This window comes from Perna viridis, chromosome 6 (assembly GCF_037379345.1).
Source record: "Perna viridis isolate PV_CMFRI_1.1 ecotype Kerala chromosome 6, ASM3737934v1, whole genome shotgun sequence".
NCBI lineage: Eukaryota > Metazoa > Mollusca > Bivalvia > Mytilida > Mytilidae > Perna > Perna viridis.
In genome coordinates, this window is record NC_142450.1 from 20228492 (window position 1) to 20254284 (window position 25793).

The window sequence follows — 25793 nt, forward strand, 5'->3', positions numbered from 1 at the left end:
TGCAATCGAACTATTCAGTGGTGCTAGTATCAGATTTCATACAGATCACCTGTATGATCACTTTATAGACCATATGGAGTACATAATGAAAAATGATATACATTGAGTACTTACATTGCCTGCAATATGGGATGAAACTGCGAAGAAATTTATGAGGAAATCAGATGGTATGATTTTCACAATAGGAACTTGAAACTTTAATCACTATGGTAATAATGAAACATTGATACACAAATGTTGCAAAATGATTGCCCAATTTTTGTCTCATTGTTTGATTGCCCAATTTTTGTCTCATTGTTTGATTTACATTGGTTCTTTATCCTCCATTTTCGTACTTTGTGGATTATATAGCTAATTGAGCTAGTGTTTACAATGACCCTGGTTTCAACTTTGAGAGTGATCAACACAACACAGTTGTTACATCACAGTCTCGCTACAAAAGCGACAAACCGAAGAGTGACAAAATCAATTTTAGAGTGCACGTGCATAAAACAAACGTCCGCAAAGAGGATCCAGAGAAACAGTCTATAGAAACGTCGAGCTTAAGTGCGCTATTCATAAGATGGATCACTCACTCTGGCATTGTGTAAAATTTAAGGGAATGTCAATTACAGACAAACTGAAACAGTGGAATGTGCTTCAAGTGTCTTAATTCCAATGATCATCTCAGCAAGGACAGTAAGGACAGATAAGATGTCCCAAGTGAAACAACACAAATCACAACACACTTATGCATAATGACAATGTTCGAAATCCGCGGACTCCTCGGTCTCAAGGCGGGGAGCCCTCTCAAGAAACTGTAGTTCAGAGTGCATGTTTAGCCATTTGCAACAGGGAATTCACCAGAAAATCGTGTGCAAAGATACTTCTGGCATATGTGACACATAAGAACAATTCATCGAAACTTATCAAGGTCTACGTCATCCTCGATGAACAGTGCAATCGACCACTTGGGAAAAAAGAGCTGTATGATACTTTCGATATCAACTATAAAGCTGAACAGTGTACTATAGCTTCATGCTCAAGAAAGACTATACGTAGTGGCCGACGACTCTCAGGACTCTCTGTCGAATCTTTAGATGGAAGTTCCAAGATGGATCTACCTACGATTCGTAGAGTGCGATGCGATACCAAACAATCGCGAGGAAATACCTACTCCAGACACAACTTTTTTTTATTTAACACGTAAAGGACATATCATGGAAGTATCAGCCGCTCGACAAGGATGCTGAAATACTTCTTATGATCGGGCGCGATCTTCTGGAGGCTCACCATGTTCTGGAGCAACTCACTGAGCCTCCTACCGCACCCTATGCTCATTGGGTGAACTTAAGATGGGTTATAATAGGAGATGTCTGCATAGGAAACAAGCACGTTGATGATAATATTAAGTCGTATAAAACATACATCAATGCCGATTGTCGTCCATCTTTGCCTGAGTCATGTTCGAATACCCTAGATTTGGGAAATTCTATCGCTTCAGAACGAAACAGACATTTACGACTACAATGAAATGCGAACGTTTTTGATCGAACGGTAGACGACGACAAGCTAGAAAAGTCGGTTGAGGACTAAATATTTCCAGACATTATGGACGAGGAAATGCATAATGACAAAAACGGAAACTGGTGTGCTCCATTGCCGTTCAAAGGAGACAAGAAACGTCTACCGAACAATTACACAATGGCTATGCGACGTGCCAAGTCGTTAGACAAGAGTCTACAGTAGAACTCAGAAAAACTCTTTCAAGTCTTTCAAGCAAGGCATTCTAGATGACGGTCATGCGGAAGAAGGAAACCCCGTAGACAAGGACACTGAGACATAATACCTATCTGTGTTTGGTGTATATCACCACAGAAAAGGTTGGTAAAATCCGCTGCGTGTTCGACTAGTTAGCTTTATTTGGAAATGCGTCACTCAACAAAGTGTTACTACAAGGATCACACTTAAACAATTCTCTATTAGGTGTTGTGATGCGTTTTAGGAAGAATCGTGTAGCAGGTTTGGCAGACATACTCATTCTCTGTTCGTGTGGATCATAGAGACTTTCTCCGCTTTCTCTGGTACAAGAATAATGATTTCAACAAGGATCTCATTACTTATAGGATGATCAAACATGTGTTTGGTAATAGCTCGTCCCCTGCGGTGGCTATTTATGGTTTGAGAAAGTGCTTTGAATTTGCTGATCTGGATGTTAAGGACTTTGTACAAAGACATTTGTTGATGAAGGCCTCATCTCAACAGACGACATGGTTAGTCTACTGATACGTACTCAGCCGACAATCAAGGATAATACAAACATCAAGTTACACAAGTTTGCATCGAATAGTAGAATTGGTATGGATTCGTTACTTCAGGAAGACCTTGCACAGGATCTTAAAAGCTTGGACTTAGATTCCGATGATGTTCCGCTTCAAAGGAGTTTGGGTCTTTACTGGAATCTCGAACTCGATGTGTTCACTTTCAAACTTTTTGATGAGGATAAACCCTTTACAAGGCTAGGTATTCTGTCAACGTTGACTAGCGTGTATGGCCCTCTAGGAATAGTGGCACCCATCTTATTGCGTGGTAAATTTATTCTAAGGAAACTAATGGCACAATCCGTCGACTGGGATGAACCATTATCAAAACAATAGAGACTCGATGGGGAAACTTTGAAAAGTTCACTCTGCAGGCATCAAGACGTACAAATTCTTCGTAAGTATCTATCTTCTACGTTATCACAGAGCAATGCACTTGAGCTACACTTTTTTGCTGATGCGTCCGAGAAGGCAATTGCGGCTTTATCGTATCTAAGGTCTGTACAAGAAGATGGTAGATCGGAAGTCGAGAAGGCAAAATTTTCTCCTCAACATGGACATACCATCCCCAGGCTAGAACTGTGCGCGGCAGTTTTAGCAGTCGAGATCGCAGAAACAGTGTTAATAACATGGATCATCCTATAGAGACAATTAGGTACTATACGGACAGCAAAGTTGTCCTTGGATATATTTTCAACTCGTCGTTTTTATGTGTATGTTGAAAATATAGAGTTGAGCGTATTCACAAGTATACCATACCAAGTCAGTGGAACTATGTTCCTACTTCTATAAATCCTGCAGATATCGGTGTCGTTAGACGATTTGAGCTCTAGTAGTTGGATACAAAGACCGGGTAGATTCCTGGATAGACAACAGAACTTAACGATCAAGAGGACTATTTTTCATTTGTCGATTCGGAGTCAGACAAGGACGTGCGACCTCTTGTATCCTCAGTTAAAACGTCAGCTAGGACATGGATATGACATTTAACAAAGACATTTTGTCGAGGTTCGATAAGTTTTCAGACTATAATAGGATCGTCAAGGATATATCTTATCTGTTAAGATGTGCGCATTCAAGGACATGGATTTAACGTGATAGTGACACCCCAGATACATTGAAATCTCTAGACAAAGTTATTGAAATTTATTTAGTGAAATTTGATAAAGAGAAGCTCATGAAACAGAAATAGAATGTATTCAGATTGGACAACACATTCCGAAGTCAAGTAATTTATCGTCATTAGTTCCTTTCATAGACGAACGAGGATTACTTCGAGTAGGAGCACGGCTGAACAAAACTAGCATACCAAATAGTGAAAAGAATCCATTGATTCTACCAGGATATTCTCACATAACGAGACTTTTAGTTAGACACATTTACGCTCAAGTTAAGCATCAATGGAGACACTTTACGAAAGGCGCTCTACGTGCAGCAAGATACTTGATCGTTGGCATGAAACGAATAGTGTCATCGGTGATTCATCATTGTGTTCACTGTCGTATACTCCAAGGAACAAGACAGCATCAGATTATGGCAGATCCCCCGAAGGAAAGAGTGGAACCATATCCACCGTTCACAAGTATAGTTGTAGATGCCTTTCGATCCTGGACCGTTGTTTTAAAAAGAAGGAGTTGCCAACGCTATGAAATGGGCAATTCTTTTCACATGCCTCAGTACACGTGCCATCCACATCGAGGCGGTAGAAGAATTATCATCAAGTGCGTTTATTAATGCTGTGAGACGCTTTGTTGCTAAGTTAGTACATTTAGGTCGGACCGTGGCACCAATTTTGTGTGTGCAACTTTTGATCTTTAAGTAGATGCGATAAACGTTGACGACGATACAGTCAGGAACTATCTAACGAATTCTCGAGCCGTGTGGTTCTTCAATCCAACGCATGCCTCACATATGGGAGGGTCATGGGAAAGACTAATTAGGTGTGACCAGAAGGATATTGGACTCGATTCTCTTAGAATCCAATCTTAGATACTTGACTCCCGATGTTTTAATAACTTTCATGCCCGAAATTTGCAGTATTGTTAACCACAGGCCAATTGTACCAGTTTCAACTGACACGGACAATCCCCTTGTTTTATCTCCTGGAATACTTCTAACTCAGAAAACGAATACTATTGATCGTACAGATGTAATTGGTGACCTTGATCAAAAAGACTTGCTGCGTGCTGAATGGAAACGTGTGGTGGTGCTCTCAGATATATTTTGGACAAGATGGCCTCATGAATACTTAAGTAGTATCCAGTCAAGGAGAAAGTGGAAATCCGACACGCCTAATATCAAGGAAGGTGACATTGTATCATTAAGGACAAATCATTGTTCGTAATGAATGCCCTATGGGAATTGTAACAAGAACATTTCCTAAAGATGACTGTAAAGTTCGTAGACAGAAACCCGTGTAATTCGTGAAGGACAACCAACAACGTACATTCGATCAGTGACAGAACTCGTACTTCTTGTGACAGAATGACAATATAGATCATATGAATTAGATTATAAGTGATTTTGGTTCTAAGGAATGATATCAAAGTATAATGGTAACATGCGGGGAGTGTACTAGAACAAAGTACACATTTGGTGATTCAAACTTTGGTCGATATAACAGTTGAAATATATATTTCTATGCTTTAGTAATTTTTCAATTATTTTAAGACAGTAGAAACTTGTTTTTATCATTATTTTCCTTGAAATTAACTTTCTGACGTTTATGAGTTTCATATGTTGTTCGTTCCTTCTATAGATACTTTTTCTAGTTACCGGACTTATGTTGTTATTAGATAAAGGACAATGTCAAATCTCGCAAGGAATATTTAATTAATTCTGTGAGCTGGCCACAACTTCTTCACAGTTTTATTTTTTTATTTTTTTTATTTTATCTTATCTTTTTTATTTTATTATTATTATTATTATTATTTTGGTAATAAGCATTTAGACTGACTGCAACTTATTAAGGCAGTACAAAAATAATTCCTACTGATACCAGAGATGCAAAATACACCTATGGTCGTTGTTGTATAACAAAGGGCACTTCAAAATCCGATTGCCAACATTGCGAACATATATTGTAATTGTATTCAATGTTACAGATGGGTTGGTTTTTACTTGCAATTTTTTACACGTGCATTTACATAATGTATGGCAAGACCTGTATCATTCTAATTTCACCGTTAAGTAATTCTTTATTAAACAAAGTCATATAACTATAGGTGTAGAATTACAATTGGAGAGTACATTTATATGATAAATTTTACATAAGGAAGAAAGCGTTGTGACACAAATTACTATTGTAATCTTTCTGATTGCAATTGCATTACACGAAGTCAGAATTTGCAAAGATAACACAATTCTGTTATGTTACAAGAACTCATTAATTATAATATACTTGAACACTGAATGTTTTTAGGTGATAAGGCTTGATGAAATACGATCTAAAACTTTGATAAATATACTACTAGTAGAAGATTTCAAAATAAGATGCGTCTCATCTTCGATATCATTTAAGTTTTAATAAACACACAATCTGTTGTTCCTAGGAATGGCATAAAAACGACCAAATTATATTTCAAAATTATGACCTATTTGATACTTAACCGAAGCAATACGTCTTGAGTTTAGTTCCAAATGCCGCAACACCAGTTAGTCTTTTACACATATTTAACAAAGTACGAAGTATTGATGACAATGTCATAAACGAAAGATTTTTTTATTCATTATTACATATTAGCTACTTTGTCCTTTAAACAATTCAACAGAAGTCTTAAAATTCCTTTCTGAATTTTATTACAATTCCAACGTCAACACACTGTAGTTTTGTAGAACTGTTTGGTTCGAATGAAGAACGGCACATTTCTCTCAGATATGATGGTACATATATATGTTAAACAGCAACTTCGTCCATCAATTATAGCCAAAAACAGTCATATGTCTCTCTCGAGCAGCTATTTTAGAAGAAGGCAACGAAGGAAAGAGCGCAGACATGTAAATTACAAAGAAAAACGAAGACAGATACAAAGTTATTACTAGTACAACAGGGATCATAAACATCAAACAGGACAGATAACCGTTATGGATAACGTTCGACTCAGCCTATTGTTTCTCATTATGCCCTCATCGCTTAAAAAGTCGGGTTTATAAGTCCTATCTCGAAATATCCTTTAAGATAAACGATTTCTTCAATTTTGAAGAAGAAGACCCAATGCTAGAGCCATATTTGAATCAATTGTGTAAAGTTAATGATGCTCTAGACTTCTTCTAATGATTTTGACTAAACTTACGATAAGGATAGTCAAATTCTAGTTGCTGGAAAAATCTCTAAGTACATAAAAAGAGTACCTTACGTTCATTTTTGTTCTAGTTACTCAAATGAAGTAAGGACGGTCTACGAGAGGACTACGTATATACTTAAGAGTTTACTGTCTGGATAATAATTTAAAAGAAGTCAGCTCTTCAAAGAAGGTGTCAAGTTACTCGATTTATTCTAAGTTATTCTTACGATGATCTTTAGGCTAAAGAGTGGTTCTAGTCACTGGCCCCTGATTTGCTAGAAACTATTGAAATTCTAAAATCATACTAGGTACAGAAACTTGGCTAGATCCAAGCAATTCATCTTATGAATTACACTTCCCCGTAAACTTATATGTTTATCGTCAAGATAGAAACCCAAGCACAAATAATCAAAGCTATGGTGTGTGCTTAATACTACATGTATAAGCAAAGAATTTATCACATCTGAAATAAAAGAGCTTAAAACGGATTGTGAAATAGTACCACCGAAATTTACATCACAGGCTCTAAAAAGATCGTGATATCTTGCTGTTATTGACAACATCCTCTGACAAATACTTTTCACTAGGTCAACTACACCAATCATTAAACCGAATTATCATCCAATCAAATTCAACCATCATGGGCGACTTCAACCTAGACCATATCGATTGGTCTGATTCTAGCACAACACTAAAGTAGACTTACAACTAAATATGAAATTGCTAGACGTGATAAGCATGATAAGTGATATGAACCTCCACCTGATATAAAATACACCAACTAAAATTGATCGTATCTTAGATCTGATCATAATCAATAATCAAAGTTACCACAGTACCACCTATAGGGGCAAGTGACTACAACATAGTCAAAGCTGAGGCAGACATTAGTCTGTAAAAAGTAAAAGAGACCCCCAAAAAGTATATCAGTACAATAAAGAAACTTTGAAGGTGATAAAACAGATATTGCTAATATTCAGATATAATTGACATCAAACATCAACACACTTATTGAACTCTTCACAACTAACCGAACTGAAAGGCATACACCATCTTAAATAGTAATGTAGTAAGCATAGACTACCATGGATGAATGATCACTTAAGAAAGCTCATAAACATGAAAAACAATTTATATGAGATTAAATACAGAGAAAAATTATAGAAAGACCAAATTTTTAGCACTCGTGCAAAAAAACAAAGAAAAGCCTATCAAAAATATATAGACATATGTGATCTACAAATTGATGAGCAAGACAACAACGTTAAATCAGGCCCCATGCAGGTCCGGGTGTTAAAAGAATAGGCCTGTAGCAGCGCTAAGCTTGTCGTAAAAGGCGACTAAATAGTGCTCAGAACCCTAGCCGGGGGCTAGGGCGCTCTGCCCACAGAGCAACTGGGATGTGTGCCCCAGGTGGTTGAATGGGGTTCCCCTGGCGTGTTACATGCTGGGGTTGTCAGGCTATAACACGGAAAACCTGACCGCAAACCATAGTGGTGCACCGTGTTGGGAAAGATGCCACGTTCCTCGCACGTTAAAGAACCCTACTGTGGTATTCTCCCGGAGTAGGAACCACAGGGCTCCGCCACAGGAGGCTAAATTGCCCGACCCTACCCACCTCTCCCTATTTCCAGTGGCAATCAAAATTTATCGACCCCATTGTCCTTGTGTCCCATCCCTTTTTCATTTTATAATCATTTCATGTTCATTTTATCATCAATTTCATGTTCATCGTCTGGATATAGCTGAAATATTGCTGCTCTGACGTTAAACCCCAACAAACAAACAAACATAAAAAAAAATGAAAAATTGCAACATTTATTTTTAATTTATTTGAAATGGGAAGAATGTAAATATTTTTCAATTCAAAATTAGGTCTTTTTAGACAAATAACCAAAAGAGTAATAAAGGGAACCAATCAATGTTCATAAAGATTGTTTTGTCATTGAGTGTTTGTGAAAATTATTGCATCTACTAAAATGAAATCAATATCAAATGAAAGAAAACAAATCTACTGAAAGGCAATGACTATTTTTTAATAAAATTGCTTTAAATAACAATAAAATGATGATTAAATGAATGTACCTATGTTTTGGGAAAGAAATATCAAAATTTTCATTTTCAAAAACTTTAATCTAGTAAACTGTTAATGATTGTGTCTTTCTGCCTGTTTAACCTTTTGAATTTGTTAAACATAAAAAGATTAAAGAAATTTCTTTAAAATGTTATAATATTATTGCATAATAATGAGTTTGAAATGGTCAATTATCAATAAGGAATCGACCAATATCATTAGTTTTCAATGGGGCAATTACTGATAACTAATATGTAATTATTTGATTTTTACAGGTAAATTTTGACATTTTTTTATATTTTATTAGTGTTTTGAGAACACATCCATCCTCGGTATTTTCATCATAACTTTGCCATAATCGATTTGTTAACTAATATAACTAAAATCCTGAATAATTTCTCTTCCCCTCCAGTATGCACATATCAAATATAAAACCTTACAGGCTTTGATTTTGTGCAGTATAAAGACTGAGAAGATACAGTTATTTTTGTACATTATACAGACTTTGTTAGGAGTGACCAGTCCCTGTAAAAATAAGTTCCATACCAAACGAACTCGAAATAAAAATCTGGCAGTTTAATTCTTTATTTTTCTTCAGCAGTAATTGATAAAATTTGTTATTAAAAATAGCTTTTTTTAATGCAAATATTAAAAATAAACACTTCTTTTACACCAAAACAAACGGTCCGGTGGCGGTTTAAAAAACCCGCCTTTTGCACTTTTGCTCCGGAATTTTTATCCGTCATTTGTACTAAATTACTTTTATAACAATAACATCCGGTATGGTAAAATTGTAAACAAATCACACGAATGTTATGGTAAATCGAGCAATGCAACGATGCAACGATATTGTTATGAATGACATGCTTAAATATTATTAGATTTTTAATTTACGAACTATTGATTTATATAGTATGCATCAGTGGTGACAACACATATGGATTTCAACTTGCAACAGATTCATTCTTTCTAAGATCTATGTTGGACAGTTTTACTCATGGATTCATTGCATTCGTGTGTTGGGCTGTTGTTACTGATCTTACTTTCCAAAGAACTAAAATGTTTGAGTGCTGTGGATGCACGATCATGGCTATGTTGCTGGACATTGACCATTTTCTTGCTGCTGGATCACTAAAATTAAAGGTTAGTCTGGATTGTACATGTGCATTTGCACACATATGCGTGTATAACGTACACTGCATGTACATGCACAATGCAGTGTAGTGTGTTATATGTATTCTTGTATGGGTTTTTTGATAGGTGGTGGATCCAGGGGCACCATTCATTCATTCGTTTACATAAAAAATCACTTAAATACCCGTTTCGGGATTTTATAGTAATTCCTAATTAAGTACCACACTGTTTTCAGTGTTACTGTTAGGTGGTAAACAGAGCATTCGATTATTATGGGAAGGTTTCTGAATCAAAGCAGTGCATGAATTTACACTATTGTCAACTCAAAATCTTAATTTCCGGGCTTCACTCTTTCCTGCGGAGATGATGCAAGTGGGGTTACAATGAATTCAAAGTTTCAAAAAGTTTGTAGTTTAATTAATTACCTTTTTTGCTTATACACTACAAAGATATTTCATGATTCTTAGAGTTAGATGATATTTCAGTAAAATGCATGTACAAAAAAATAAAAATAAGTGAAATGTACATACATGTATATAAAAGTAGATGCATTAAAACAAACTTTCATCCCAGCTTCGGTGGTCACAGTGTAGGAAAAGGTGACTAAAGTGGGAAGTAAAGAAACAAACATTTAGGTTGATGGCAAACAATGTACATGAGCTTGTGAAGGATCAGTTTAAAAACCCCGGAAAAGATTCACAACTTCGATATATATTCTGGAGAAGTTATTTTAAAAATTAAGACGTTCACGGATTTGGCTTTCTAAAAAAGTAAAATGGAAGCTCCCGTAGATTTTGTTAATTTGATCCACGACTGGTGCAGATGTGACCTGTGCGTTGGTCATTTACATGTACATGTTGTATCATAATTACCATTCGTTGTGTCTTTATTTTGATTTTATACTACATGTATTCTATGCCTCATTCATCATTCCTACTCCAGTAGTGCCATAATATAAACCAAGAATAAAGATATAATTTTTTCAAGTATATTTCTTAGCTCATAAGTTTCACTCAGTAACTAGTGATTAAACTAAAGGACTAATTTTTTTTTCTTTTTTATTACAGCTTGCATTGTCCTTACAAAACAGACCAGTCTTTCATGCCTCATCATTGATACCAGTAGTAGTCACTGTGATACTAGTCATTGCCTATATTCGGACAGACTCTAGGTTTGTCAGGCTAGCTGCTTTGTTTACTGTAGCATGGACTACACATCACGTGAGAGATAGTATCAGAAGAGGATTGTGGTTCCCACCATTTGGAAGCACACAGCCCGTAGCCAAGGCAACTTACTTTGGTATAGTTATGATATTACCAGTTGTGATCAGACTACTGTTCTACGTCTTTCCAAATGTTAAAGGGATAAATATTTTGATTGACAATAATTCTGAAGGCGGAAAAATTATTGAAGAAGATGTATGATAAATTAAATATTTTTTAAACACATGCAATTTTCTTTTTATTTGCATGTACAATGTACTTACTTGTAACTTGTTTTGGGTATACATGTACACGTATATAGTGTATTATACAACTATGAGATCAAGATTGTTTGATATCAGGGATGTGATGTTGTGTCCGTTTGGGATTCAAATCATGTAAACAGCACGAAATTTAATCTTTCACACAGCATCAGTTTTGGTAAACAGAAATGGTGTAGATACATAAAGATTTTACTTGACACGAATTCACCTCTTTTTCCAATTTCGATATTGAAAATGTACCCATGTAAAGAATTATTTTAAATACTCTGTACCCTTGTGTTAAAGTAACTTTGGACTATTAATCACATTGAATAATGCAAGCTAGAATAAAAAGAAATAGAAAACTCTGTAATCAAATGGAAGATACCGAATTTTGTATTATTAAAATTATGGTAATTTGAAGATATGAGGCATTGAATTGCAAAAATAGTTTAGTCATGTTGAAAGATAGGACAAAAGCGTATAGACGGTGTATAGATAATAATCTAGAAGTGTTGATCAATAAATATTTGTCTATTTCAACACATATGTCATCTTTTTCAATCAAATGATATGGCTACAAATATGGAATGTGTATTGATAAACTATTCTTAGGCCAAATTATAGCAATTATGTGTTTATCAGTTGGAATGGCTCTTTAGTATCGATGAACTACGAAATGTCATGTTTTCACATGGCACTATGCATTTAGAAATTATTTGTACTATTCTTAGTACTGTATGGCAACGTAGCATCTCACCGAAAGTTTCAATGTTTGATCGTAACGAAATTGCATACATGTATTTATTTCTTGTAATTTCGTAAAAACTTGTGGATCTAATGCAACGATTTATTTTATATTTCACGCTAAATTTATGGAGGGAAGAAAACTTTCAGGTTCGTTTTATACCTATATTATAGACTGCATTTCGATCACTCTGAACTTCATTAAATGAATTTTAATATCAATCTCGTATGTTTTATGGTATTACCGGTTGATATTAGGTAGAGATTGTAGTTAGTTGTATTAATAAAAGGCTCAGTTAAATGCGATCATGGTCCGCTTATTGGCATTTTATTGGTAACTAACACGAAATGTTTTAATTAATTTGGTATGTTTTTTTCTGCAATAAGTGTACATGTAGAGTCAAGTGGTTTTAAGACAAATTAGTTTAAATTGCAAATAAAATGTCATGGCCTTCTGATAGACCGGTAAAAGATTTAAATGAACAATTCTATTGATTTTTGTTTCTTTGTTGTAACAAAATCTCTTCAAGAATCTTAGTTATTATACCTTAGTAATTAGGACGTATTTTGCCGTGTAGATTTTTAAATGAACCACACAATGCGATCCGCTTAGAAGGATTATTCTTCTTTTATTTAAAGTAACGATACATTTCAAAAGTGATTGCTCGTATGAGTAACCTTTTATATAAATATATAGATATGTTTCAAACTGTTTGTGGGCCTTTGTAACCTCTGACAGACGTTGTTTCATATTTAGAACAATACTGCCAATTTCCGGTGGAATACAGCATTGTATTTTGATCATGAACGCAACAAATTGTTTATTGTCAAGAATTACAGATGTACAAAGATTTCAAAAGGCGTTTTAACATTGTCTGATTATATAATTACTATATAATGGATTTAGACTACTTCGGAGACGAACATGGCATTAAAACGTCACTTTGATGACGAAGTTAACGTCCATAACCACTATTTTGGATCAATTAGAGACTTGTTACAGGAGAATTCATAAAAGAAAACAATAGTTAATTACAAGTTATTATAGGAGAATTATCATAATGGTGTTTGTCAGGAGCACGAGAACTGTTTCATATGCATGGACACCACAGCAGTCACAGAGAAGTACCAAAACTAAACTTCATTATCGGAGACCCACGAAAGCAGTAAGTACAATTAACATTACGGTTCTGTGGAGTTTTTGTTTTGTTTTTGTTTTTGTTTTTGTTTTTTTTTTTTTTTTGGGGGGGGGGGTTTACATTTTTTGTTGATTTTTCGATTGTTATTTTTGTTTGTTAGAATGTGTTTTTCGTCTGTTGTCTAATTATTGTTTTGTTTTGTTTATTTGCAAGCACCCATGACAATAAAAGGCTTTAATTTCATATTCACTCATTGTACCTACGTTATTTTACACACGTTTAAATGTTGGAGGATAGATTCAATCTGGTACAGATACCCACTCTTGTACATTGTACTGAATAATATTTCAGGTATTGTCACGACCATAGGACAAAGATTGATTATTTTGTCAGATTCAATGACCAAATACGCAATATATTGATAATAAGTTTCTGAATTGTGATATCCATTATAAAATGACTACATAAAATATATCAAGTCTAAGAAAAAAGCAGTTAGATCACAAGCAGTCGGACATAATTCACTATCTAATGGGAATATATGTACATGTACAAGACAACTATGTGCATATTCTATCAAACTCAGATAAATGCTGTACTCGTAGTCAGTCTTTCTTTAACTATTAAAGACTCATTGACAATGACTCCCTTTGACAAAATGATAGTATTTTTTTAATATTACATGCATAATTAGGACTTAGTTGTTCATTAAGTCTAGAAAACTGGTGCATCTGCATATTGTGTATGCTTTAATGCCCTTCATTAAAGTTTAGTCTGATAGCTTTTGAATGTCTGTTTTCTCTTGGGCTGTACGTTTTAACTGCTAATCGGATTAAAAGTCAATTCGTCGAATCACTCGTGCCGTCTTAGTGGTCGTGTCGTAACTAGGCCCCAGTGTGGCAGATCTTACCCGATTAAGACCTTCTTATATACAATATATTTGCACTAAATATAAATTGGCTTAGAGAAAGGGATAATTTCACCTATATCCATCTACATTTAACTAGATTTAAAATGTCAGTTTTTACTTCGCTTTGTTTAAAAGGCTTTTCTTGCATAACAACTCCTAAACCGTTTAGTCAAAATGCCCCTAAAGAGTTGAGCGGCAACTCGACCGTTAAGAAAAAAAATGACTTAAATGTAATGTATTACGTAATATTTTCAAATCAGAAATTTAAAGTTTAATTTGTCCAATCTTCTATCTTGTCTTCAATACATGTAGGTCTGTTAATTTAGCACATAATACATGGTTTGGTTACCAACTTGTATATGTAAAGCGTGTAATTGTCTCCTTAATATTACAAAGAGTAAATCATGAACAGGGAAGCTTGTTGTAGTTTGTCAATGATGCTTGAAAGTTTTATAGCCCAAATTAAACAATAATATTCGTACATTTCAACAGTTTTATATCGATTGTCGACCTTAGTTACTAGGATGGATTTTTAACTTGTCACCATAGATTAAGGTATGTTTTCACTTTTTAAACTGAAATTGAAAATTAATTAAGAAACACTGGTGTCGGGTGCAGTTTTATGTACTTGTAACATTTAGTTGAGCTTCATATACATTGAAAGCAATCTGTCGAACAGTATTGAATGTTTTAGTCCTAGTTTTCTTTGGTATGCAAAGAACAATTCGACAAGTTGTGTCTTGTATTGTACGTATTTTGGTGATTACATTTTTTCTCTGTGATTAGTTTCTTCAACTATACATGTTCATGTAAGATTGCTAAGATTTGGAATTCTTTTGGTTTTTTGTTGATTAAACAATTTTCGAACCGCTTTTATGAAGGTTTAATATACAGGCTACTAGTAATTAGTCTCTCATCTCCATGTATGAAATGTATATGTATCTTTGACCATATGTTGCACGCATATTATGTACTTGATATTGTCAATGAAGTTACTACAGTGAAGTTGTCCTGTTCGAAATTTTTTGATTATTTTTTTTCCTCTATCTCATCTTTCATTTTGAGAACTCCTGTTTCGCAACTCCCATTCGTATAATAATCTTTTAGTCTTTCGTCTTAGTATCTCATCTTTCATTTGGTATCGTCTTGGTAACTTTTCCAGTGCTATAGATCGTACTTACAGAAGAATTCACATCACAAAACGTACCTCCCTTAAATAAGACGTTTTATTTGCAACCGCATATTAAGATATTTCGTCATTTGTTAAAAAAAAACCATGTTAGATTATTTTTCGTTTGATTTTGCAACTGTATGAATTTTAAGGAGGTAGACCTATATAGTCTTTCAAGCTTTCATTTGAAACAGAATGAAATCAGTTCAAGTTACTTTGATGCTTACATAAGATTGTTGTAAAATGGTGAATACAAACGTTCCAATGATTTTTAAGATTTGTGTCCCTTACCCTGGTCTAACTCCGTGATTGGAAACCCATGTAAGACTACATGCTGCTTGGTGTCGCCAATATGTATCCTCTTACGTTACCCCCGATACCTAAGGGCAAGTAGGGTAGACATAGAACTTTATATATCACTCATTTGTCACAACGATTACCATACTTAAGGTCAAAGGTTATCTCGGGGAGCATGTACCGATTGATTTATGAGACACTGATTGTAAATTAAATTTCCGAATTTTAAGTTTAGTATTAACTTCAAATGAAAACTACGTACTTGAAGTTTATTCAAACATAATAAATTGGTTTTTTTTCCGTGGCGACATTCAGAGTGAAAAATAGTCGAATTCTCCCTCAGCGTTGGCTTGCATGGCGATATGTGCGTATTTACATGTAGGGATGATACTTTGAAGGAAGAAATATAAGTTATCCGCTTTAAAATTTCGGAAATAGGAAAATGCAAATTTGTGTTGCATGTTTACACGACTCTGTCCGATCCAACACTTTGAACATGTACATGTATGTACATACACTGTAATTATGCACATGTATTATCAACATAAGTGTTGTTAACATCACCACCCTAGACAAAAGAACATTTATAACTAATGGGTTTGGACTAAATCCTCATGTCACTATTATACTAACTGATCATTTAGACCGACTTGACAAGTTCCAATAGAAGGGAATCTGTACTGTGTCATTAAAAAACAATGTTGTGCAATTATGATATTAGTTACTGTATTATAGATAAGATTAATGTCTTGTACAAACGTTGTTTCCGTATTGACAAAACTAACATCACATTGGAATGAGTTAAAGTTTATCCACATACAATGAAACTTGAATAAACCGGAAACTTGTCTAAACCGAGCCCCGTATAACCGGAAACCTGTTTAAACCACACACTTTTTAAAGTCTAGTCATACTGGTGAAATATATATAGAATGGGTATGGTGATGATGTCAGAGAGACAACGATCCCACGGATCTTAAAGTGTCAGCGTAAGGAGGTAGATTTAGAGTAAGGGACATAACTCTTGAAATCAGTTATGTGTTTATATCATATTCAATTTCACCAAAGTCTATCAAGCTTTTATTTGAAGCAGTATTAAATCAGTCCAAGTTACTTTTATGCTTAATTTTATATATATTGTTGAATACAAACTTTCCAATGATTTGTAAGAGTTGTATCCCTTAAACTAGGTCTACCTCCTTAAGGCCTCATGCTTTAAACCTGGGTGAACAGAATACCTGTCTAAACCTAACAGATTCTACAGTGCTTAAGGGGTTTTATTTAGGCAGGTTTTATTGTAGGACATCGTGCTAAGCATTAATATACTGTGAGATGTTCCAATCCTGACAACACAAGTTAGAAAAGCTACTGAAAAAGCAATTAATTATAAACCTTATCGGAATTTTGCTTTCCATAAAAGTTAATTTCCAAAATTGATTAAGGTGTCTTCATGAACATTCTTTAGATAGTGCTGCTCGCATGCTTCCTGATTAGAAAGCTGTAATCCTAGATTATTAAAATGAAAGATAAATATTTGAGTAGGAGATTTTCAAACTGAATGTTTAACCATTGTGTTAAGATTTGAATTTCCTCACTCTGGCGTGAGTTTGTTCGTAGATAATATATTGACACAGATATAAAACAATTGCTGCTCATAACCATGGAAAGAACGTATGAAAACAGGACCAGTTAATAATTCATGACGCGTTATTGAAATTTAAAACCTCGCAATGCTGTCAATGACAAAGAATTTATTACAATGTATAATTTCGATTGTTATGAAGGAAATTTATACCATGGTTCTTCCATGAGTATACTCGTTAACGTAGTTTTATGACATACTTAGTGAAAATTAGATTAAAGACAAGAGGGGATATGATAAAGTTGAAACATTTTAGTGAACCGCTGTGGTAATCAATAAATCATAATCTTCAGCAATATGAGTAGGAACCCTGCTGTTCTAGTATCGGTCCTGTAAACCCGGATTTAACAGAAAAAAAAACTCATTTCAACATTCATTTCTATACATTGGATATATAATGTAGGATAGTTTTCTCTTTGTGTTAAAGAATATTGAAATGAATTCTGTTGAACAGAGAGTAAGATTTAAGTTTCCACCAGTAGTGAAACATTATGAGAGATTTTCTCCAGAACCAAAGGTAGGATATGCTTGGATTCTCAGTATATGTTATACATTATTCGGATTATACCATTTTTACATATTACATTGGTAAGGTCACAAACTACAATGTACATGTATTTTTATCGATCTATCTATCTATCTATCTATCTATCTATCTATCTATCTATCTATCTTTTGTCAATTAGATAACTGTCATTTTGTTCTAAGGAACTACCATTTGATTTTTAGGGTGAAATTTAAAATAAAAAGACAGGAATTGAAATTTTCTAGAAATAAAAAGACAGGGCATATTGTCATAATATTGTTTTGTTTAAATTCTGCGCCGAAAAAAAAAGGCAGGATCTATATATGATTATTTTCTCAAAATAAAAAGGCAGGATAGAAAATTTCATCCTATGACCCTTTCCACCCCTCATAAAATCAAACGGTTGCTCCCTGAATAATAAAACTGTGTAATAACGGGACTTTTGTAACTGGTTGTGTCTTATTTGGGCGGATGAATTCCGACGTTTCGTATATTTTTGATTGGTTCAGTACGAGTAAAACATTCTTCTCTATCACATGTCTCAAATAATGATGCTTCTGTTTATCTGTTATCCTCTCTTGGAAATGGATCATTCAGTATAATGAAGAAAGTAGCATATACATGTAGCTAAGATGGCGATAGAGCTGTTTGTTACCCTTTGAAAATACATTGTCACTCTCTGCTACGGTAACAAACTTTATCACCTTTTAGCTATGTATTATTTATATGATATCACTTTTAGTCGCTGGTGTCGAAAATATTGCTGCACAATTTAAATTTCACGGGACATAAGTTTTCCACTTAACGTTCAAACTTAAATTAAAATTACTGAAAAGTGTGTTATTTTTGTGTATTAAGTAAAGTTGTTATTTTAACTCTTGTGAAATAACTAAAATTAAATAAAGTAGGTTAAGAGCACATTTTTACAGACTTGTTGATACATGTAATATTTCATTAATAATTGTTATATATACATTGTACATTGTTGTGTGTACAAGCAACAAAAAACTTCTACTGAATAAATTCAAACCAATTTCAATCAGCGCCAAAGTGAAGCAAAAGTATTGAGGGGGCTGTCCATGGGACGATTACTCGAATAAGTTCATTTGCAAACTAAAACTGTGAGCAAAGCATAGTGCTCCACAACCTAGTAATTAAACATCGAATCAATATATAAACATGTACATATGTCAAACTAAAACTGTGAGCAAAGCAAAGTGCTCCACAGCCTAGTAAACATGTACATATGTCAAACTAAAACTGTGAGCAAAGCATAGTGCTCCACAGCCTAGTAAACATGTACATATGTCAAATGGAAAAATTGATGTCGCTTTATTTTGAAATCGAATCCTACGAAAAGTCATACCTATTTAAAGCTCCTGTCAAAATATGACACTGTTACAAAAAAGTTGTGATCGAACAAACGGATGGTCGGACACTACGGTCGCTATACAAAAGTGGGGTTATAAAAGCAAAACAAAACTAAATACAATGTAGGCAGCGTCTTGCCTTCAACAGAGATTACGATTGTTTTGTGGTGCTATTGTTCCGTTACTTTTTCTGAAGTTTACGAACATATACACTATCTATTGTAAATTCTGTAATATCTGTTTGATATGGTTTGTTTTTATCTGGAAGACATATTCATTCTTATTTCAACTGTCTTATTTTACACTTTTGCTGGAATAAAAAAAAGAAAAGAAATGACGATACAAAAGCATACTGAGTTGCTAGGAAATACGAAGAACTGACTTAGACTTTATGAAGGATAATTGAAAGAAAACTATTAACATCATTATCGATAAATCTTGTATATATTTGCTTATAGATTGAAGAGTCTTTGTTGGTAGGTCGGATATTGAATCTTGCATATAGATACAGTGACTTTATTTGACCTTTCAACGCAAGCTAGGTCTTAGTGTCGCGCATCATTGCATGGAAATAGAAAATTTCTGTTAATAATATTTCATAGCTGAAGCTGGAATGAAGTACTTCTTTTTTAGTTCGTGTTGTAAATTGCAACAATGCAATATCAAGTTAATACAATAGTTTATAAAAGGCGTATGCATGTAAATTTATCAACAATGATATTGAAAAATTGGAATTATGTCTTTATGATGACCTTTTGTCAGTTACAATTATATTGAGAATTATGCGGTTGGAACCGCGCCGGTCTTTTAGAAAGTTAATCTTTTTTGTAATGCAAATTAGCATTAAGTGATGTTATGTAAACATTCACTGCACTTAAATCGATACTTGAATTTGGAGAGGAAACCCAATATATATGCATATCATTGTTACGTTGTTTGATTCTGTAACTAGATATTAGTTTATAAAAAAAAACAATATCGAAATTATGGACGTAAATTTATGTTAGATCGATACATTGAAATCTGGTAAAGTACTGTGAAAAATTGAGATTTCTCTCAAACAATTATATTTATTATGTATTTGGAACCCATATAACCAAATCGCATATGCTCGTCTTAAAACTTTGGTTTATATGTGAAGATTTCACTGTACAAGCAGAAAACTACTGTCTGACCCCTATGTTCTATTTTTAGTAACAGCGGCCATGTTTTAGTACTATTCAGACAAGACAGATATTGTTGTATACATTATGTGTTTTCTCGTTTTAGTTGGTGAGAGCAAATACTTTTGATTTCCTACAACAAAGACAGCCGACAATTGTAAAAGCAGTCCCAAAACAGGAATCACTATGTCTAAGTTTAGACGATATTTACCATCTTGCTGATAGAGAGAGACTATCTTACTCTGCTAGAACTCGAAGAGAAGCTGTCGAGCTTGCACAAAATAGTACTCACAAATTTGACGAAGTTGTTGGAAGCCGACCTCACACTAGTGCTAGCAGATACATTCACGAGGTACGACGCGATGTCTTGACTCCCAAAAGTCTTCGTAGTGAACCGGTGCCGTCGCGAGTTAATTCAAGATTAGGTCCGAGTGAATATGACGATGACGACGAGGAATCTATATTTCCAATGAACTATCTATCGTCTTTGCCCGTAGGGCGAGAAATATGTGAAATTATTGGTCCTCAAGTGTGTAGCCAATGCCGACAGGACCAAACAAGACAGTTGAGGCGGTCTGGGTGTGACCAATGTTTCTCGACACTTCACGTTTCACACGAGAATATGACAACTGCAGCGGTGCTACAAAGACACCTTCCCGGTCTTAGTGAACAAGATATTCAGGACAAAATTGCTAAGGGTGAAATAGCGAAACCTAAAATTTTGAGAAAGAGACAAACAATAAAGTGCAATCGAGATATAAAAGCAGTGACAACAATTGACAAATCTAATGGCAGCAATACTGACATCAAACATACACCTCGGAATCCATCGATGTTCTTCGTAAACATTAGAGATCTCAATGCTAAAATTACATCAGGACAATTTCATAGGACTGTTGGTTTTTCTGAAAAGGTTCAACAGCAAGTGTTGAAAAAACAAGAAGAGCTTAGAAAACGAAATGCCGAAAAGAAAAAGCTTGAACCCGAACCGGAACCCCAGCCGGAAAAGAAAGATAGGAAAACCAAGTTTGATCCGGATATTTTACTTTCAGTTGCTCAGCAAACAAATGAGCCAGCATTCTTTGCTGGTAGGAAACAGGATTATGTTCTCCCAGAAAGATTACCCGATCCTGTTCGTTTCGCTGACGTTAAGAATCTTAAACAAGATAACTCCAATAATGGATTTCAGTTGTATGGACTAGAAGAAGAAGCAGAAGAGGATGAAGAAGTAGCTAACCTCATGAGCTAGTTCATGAGCTAGTTCATGAGTTATTTATAGTATTTTATTCATAGTTCGAAATCCGTTCGTCTTCCGTTAAAAAGGATTAGTATGAACTTTTGAATTGAAATGGTCAAAATTAAAGACCTACATGTAACATCAGCATGAGATTATTTAGTAGAAATAAACGTGATATCAGTTATTATTAAACTGAGGGCTGACACAACTTTAAATTTTAAGCCACTCTCCAGAAAATTTTCTCTGGTATAGTTTCTCTTTCTTAATTTTGTTTGCAAATGAATCTATCGGGAATAATGCTTGTACTAGTGCATGTACGTATCTTTCAACATTTGGAGGAAAGACGTAGATAAAATAAATGCACTTTCGTCATTAATGTGCGATCATTCATTCTGTTAGTCACTTATTGTACCTTTTTTTTGGCACATCTTTTGTCTCACGACCATTTTGTAAGGGCGGATCCAGAAATTTTGAGAATACAAGTGAAATTCAGGCTAGTATTTGCTAATTTTTGACAAAATTTTGCACGAAAGTAAAAAGAAAGTGCAAACAAATGGGGTTCCAACCCTCGAAACACCTCTCGGATCCGCACCTACATATAGCCCTGGATTGCCCCAACCTACCGTAATTACACTGCTTTAACTGCAAAAATAAAAACTTTGTTGTAGTATTTTTAAAGAATTACCCAAAAGGATATGTTGAACTTTGATTTGGTTTTCTTTGTGTAGCATACAACTTATGGCAATACTACTGTAACACTGCATACGCCTCAGACAATACAATGCATACATTGACAATTACAGTTAACATACTATTTTTCACAACACTCTCCCGTAGACTTACTTTCAAGACAGTTAGAATGGGGATTTAGCCTTCCAGGGAGTAGATACGAGCGTCTACGCAGCAACCCAGCCCTTTCTTCTGTCAGGTATCCTGAAGGCTGGGCTCCGCCAACAACACCAGTTGGTTCTACTAATCCATTAACATCGACCGTCAGAGGCCTGCATTGGTATTCAAGGTCGTTAAAAATCCCCAATAATTATTTTGTATAGAGGTTATACGATGGTGGCTTTAATGCTTTTCACCACATCTGTTCCTTTTTCTGTACATAGCAGTGTCACTGATCGTGTTACCTTGCAATTAACTTACCTCCGAATAATTCCAATCTAATTAGCATATGCCTTAATGCCTAATCCTATAATGCAGGTTCTCTAAGGTATATTATCTAATAATAAAGCAATATTCCCAAAAATTTTAAAAACAGTTTGCCCCTGCGATTTGGTTCCCAATTGGTTTATAATCTTCATATTTTTTCTAAAAAATCCAAGAGCAAGGGGCACTTTTAAAAAAGAGTAACACAATTACTTAGTGTATATTCTGTCTGTCGTGTTCATGCATATATAACATGTTAGCATATTGTGCCGTAACTTTAGAATCCGTTTGTTAAAAAAATTCAAACTTTACACAAATGTTTGTCATGATAGTCTTACGCCCCTTACATCCCGTATTTTGGAAATGGCATGTTAAATCTACTTCAAAGTATACACAGATATTTGTTACAATTGTTGAAAGTTCTGTACACCTCTTGGTGAAATTCCTATTTTTCTTGTTGGAGTAACATGTATGGGACTTTTTCATATGTTTATAGTTTTTTTTTCACATATTGCACTGTAATTTTAAAACCTCTTTTGTTACTATTGAAATAATGGTCTGTTTACTTTTTGGAGCAAATTTTATATTTAGGTTCGGAGTTAAGGGACTTATTCTTACTTTTATGGGATTGTTTTACGTCGCACTATAACTTCTTCGTGGGGACGGGCATATTATATGAACCATACATGTATGTAATATGGTACTTTCAGATGGGTTTTAACATAATGTATTAGGATTAAGACATAAATTACACATATATTGACAACAACGAAAAACATATGTAAAATTATAAAATTAAAAGCAACAACTTTAAATTTCTATATGTAACAAAAGAAGGAGAAAAAAGCTTTTAATACACAGGATAGAGGATTGGGTTGTATTAGTGTACAGAGCACATACAAGAAAATTCTGAGCATAAGAAAGAATAAAAATGACAAAAAATGTTCAGCAATGAAATATGAAAAATAAGACCGTTATTACCATTATGATGCATAAACACTTAACGAGAATGGTAAATTAAGGGGGTCATACATGTACACATATTAACAAAAGTGGTTTAATGCTTGAGTGAGTGTGTGTGTTTCCTTTGTTTGTTTGACATTTTTTTGTAAAGTCCGCCCTATAGGTAGACTTCTTACTTGTATTTGCATTTTTTCCCATTTAAGTAATGACTATTACTTCGGAGGTTTTATGGTTGTCGACCCGAACTCGTGGATCGTCACAGTGTATCCATTTGCACCATGAGAACTGATTTGTTCAACCTGTCATAGTTTTCCTTTCCTCTTTCGTCTACCCTGGACTTTTTATGAGCAACTCGGTGGGTTATTCTAGAAAAGCAGGGGACGCTTACCGTACCGGTGCACCTGGTCCATGCTACAAGTTTATAGTAGCCATTGTGGAATTTGTTTCCCATTTATTGATATCAGTAGATATTTAGTAAAATAATTATGCTAATGAATATTTATCAACATGTGCATAATTCAATTATTGATATCAATAAATGGCGGAGTTTTCTAGAAGATGCAAACACGTCCACTCTACCGGTGCACCTGGTCCATTCTCCCAGTTTTAAGTAGGGTCCGAGTTTCTCATTTACTTTTGTTACTTTGTATGTATTATTTAGTTACTTTATGTTATTCGTTGTGTTTATCTGTTTTTCGTGTCTGGTTTTTGTCCCTGGATTACATTCTTTTGATTTCCGCTTGAATCTTGGTTCCCTTGATTACATTTTCGTTGTTGAATTATGTGCTTCGTGCTGTCACATGCATTTTGCTATGAACTCATTGTATATGGCTCTAACCGTCTTGGATTCACATTAATTATATGGGAAAAATGAGTACCCTTCGGAATGATGAACTCCTTTTGTGATGAATATGTCACCATGGACTTAGGACATTTGTAATCGGCAGGTATGTATAGAAAAGAAGATCGAAGTTGTTTTATGCACACAAATAGTAAAGAGTTATCTCTCTTCTGTCGTAGGTCTATCACTAAAAGGTATTCATGTACAACAGAATCGAATTTAAAAGATACATTGTAATGGTTGCGGAAATGCAATCGTGAAGGTTATCAGTTTATATATGCAGCAGCAAAATAATTTAAGTAGAACAAGGGAGGATCTAGACACTTTGAAAATAAGGGGTACCAACAGGGGTTCTTTAGAAAAAAGGTTGGACATTATTTGCAATTTTTTGTCAATTTAACAAGTGAAAACAATAAATTTTCCAATAAAAAGGAGGGATGCTAAACCCCTGTATACCCCCTACCCCCGTTGAACGGCCACTGAAGAATATACATGTAAGTTATTTTTCCTTTGGGAGTATACACTTCAACATTTGATATCAGGGGAGACTGAGTTGGGTATCTAATGAGATTTGTTTAAAACGAACAGCAGAATGGGTCGGCGTATATAAAACAGCTGAATTATGACTTTGGCTCTTGATTTTTAGTAATCGCGGAAAGAGATTTATTATCTATTTTCCAACCATTTGATTACATTATGGATGAATTTTTCTGGTAATTATAAAAACAATATTATTTTCTTACTAGTCCATTATTAACGAACTACCCAAAATACGTTCAAATATGTCCAAAACTGACCAATTAATATGAATTCAAACCGGGCATCTATACGGGGCCAATGTGGATCAAACCATGGCCAGTACAGCATCATAATTTCCGGTCATTTTGAGTTATAATTGGATTTCATGAACTTTTATCACCAGGACTAAAATCTGCAGAAACACAAAAAAATTTTCCATTTTATACAAAAAGGATATTTAAGACTGATTAATGCAAATAAACCTACATGTTCATGGTAAAACAGGAAAACAGCTGTTCTACAAATCATCTAGTTGAGTTGGTTAATAAAATTGTTAATAAATATATGTAATTTCATATTCATATGGCCTTGTTATAGGTTTCGGTCATTCATATTGGCCTCGACACTCGTATTTGCACTCGGCGATGTCTCGGGACCAATACGACGGCCTCGACCAATATGACAGATCTCAAACCTATAACAGGGCCAATATGAAACTTCATATTTATTAACATGTATTATAGGTTTAAACGGTTATTATGAAATGTAATTATGGCTTCTCGGACCGGTCATTATGATTTATTACGGGTTTTCGGACAGTTCCATTATGACTCTAAAAATAGGCCATGTTGCATCATTTT

General features: G+C 34.5%; 3 protein-coding genes across 9 annotated transcripts in view; 2 read left to right on the top strand and 1 right to left on the bottom strand.

Moving 5' to 3' along the window:
* Nucleotides 1-25793, bottom strand: part of LOC148614001 (uncharacterized) — a 163510-nt gene that overhangs the window by 99424 nt on the left and 38293 nt on the right. The gene's annotated exons all lie outside the window — the stretch shown is intronic.
* LOC148614009 (transmembrane protein 267-like) lies at nt 9426-11239 on the top strand. The gene is made up of 2 exons (XM_088587732.1): nt 9426-9800; nt 10859-11239. The coding sequence occupies exons 1-2, from the start codon at nt 9516-9518 to the stop codon at nt 11213-11215; spliced, it is 642 nt and encodes a 213-aa protein (XP_088443858.1). The 5' UTR covers nt 9426-9515; the 3' UTR covers nt 11216-11239.
* Nucleotides 11389-21848, top strand: LOC148614010 (uncharacterized). Of its 2 annotated transcripts, none has more exons than XM_088587729.1 (2): nt 11389-13169; nt 20328-21848. In XM_088587729.1, the coding sequence occupies exons 1-2, from the start codon at nt 13065-13067 to the stop codon at nt 21468-21470; spliced, it is 1248 nt and encodes a 415-aa protein (XP_088443855.1). In that variant the 5' UTR covers nt 11389-13064; the 3' UTR covers nt 21471-21848. The 2 variants fall into 2 exon arrangements, with proteins under 2 accessions (XP_088443855.1, XP_088443857.1); XM_088587731.1 differs by lacking the exon at nt 11389-13169 and adding an exon at nt 17302-17679.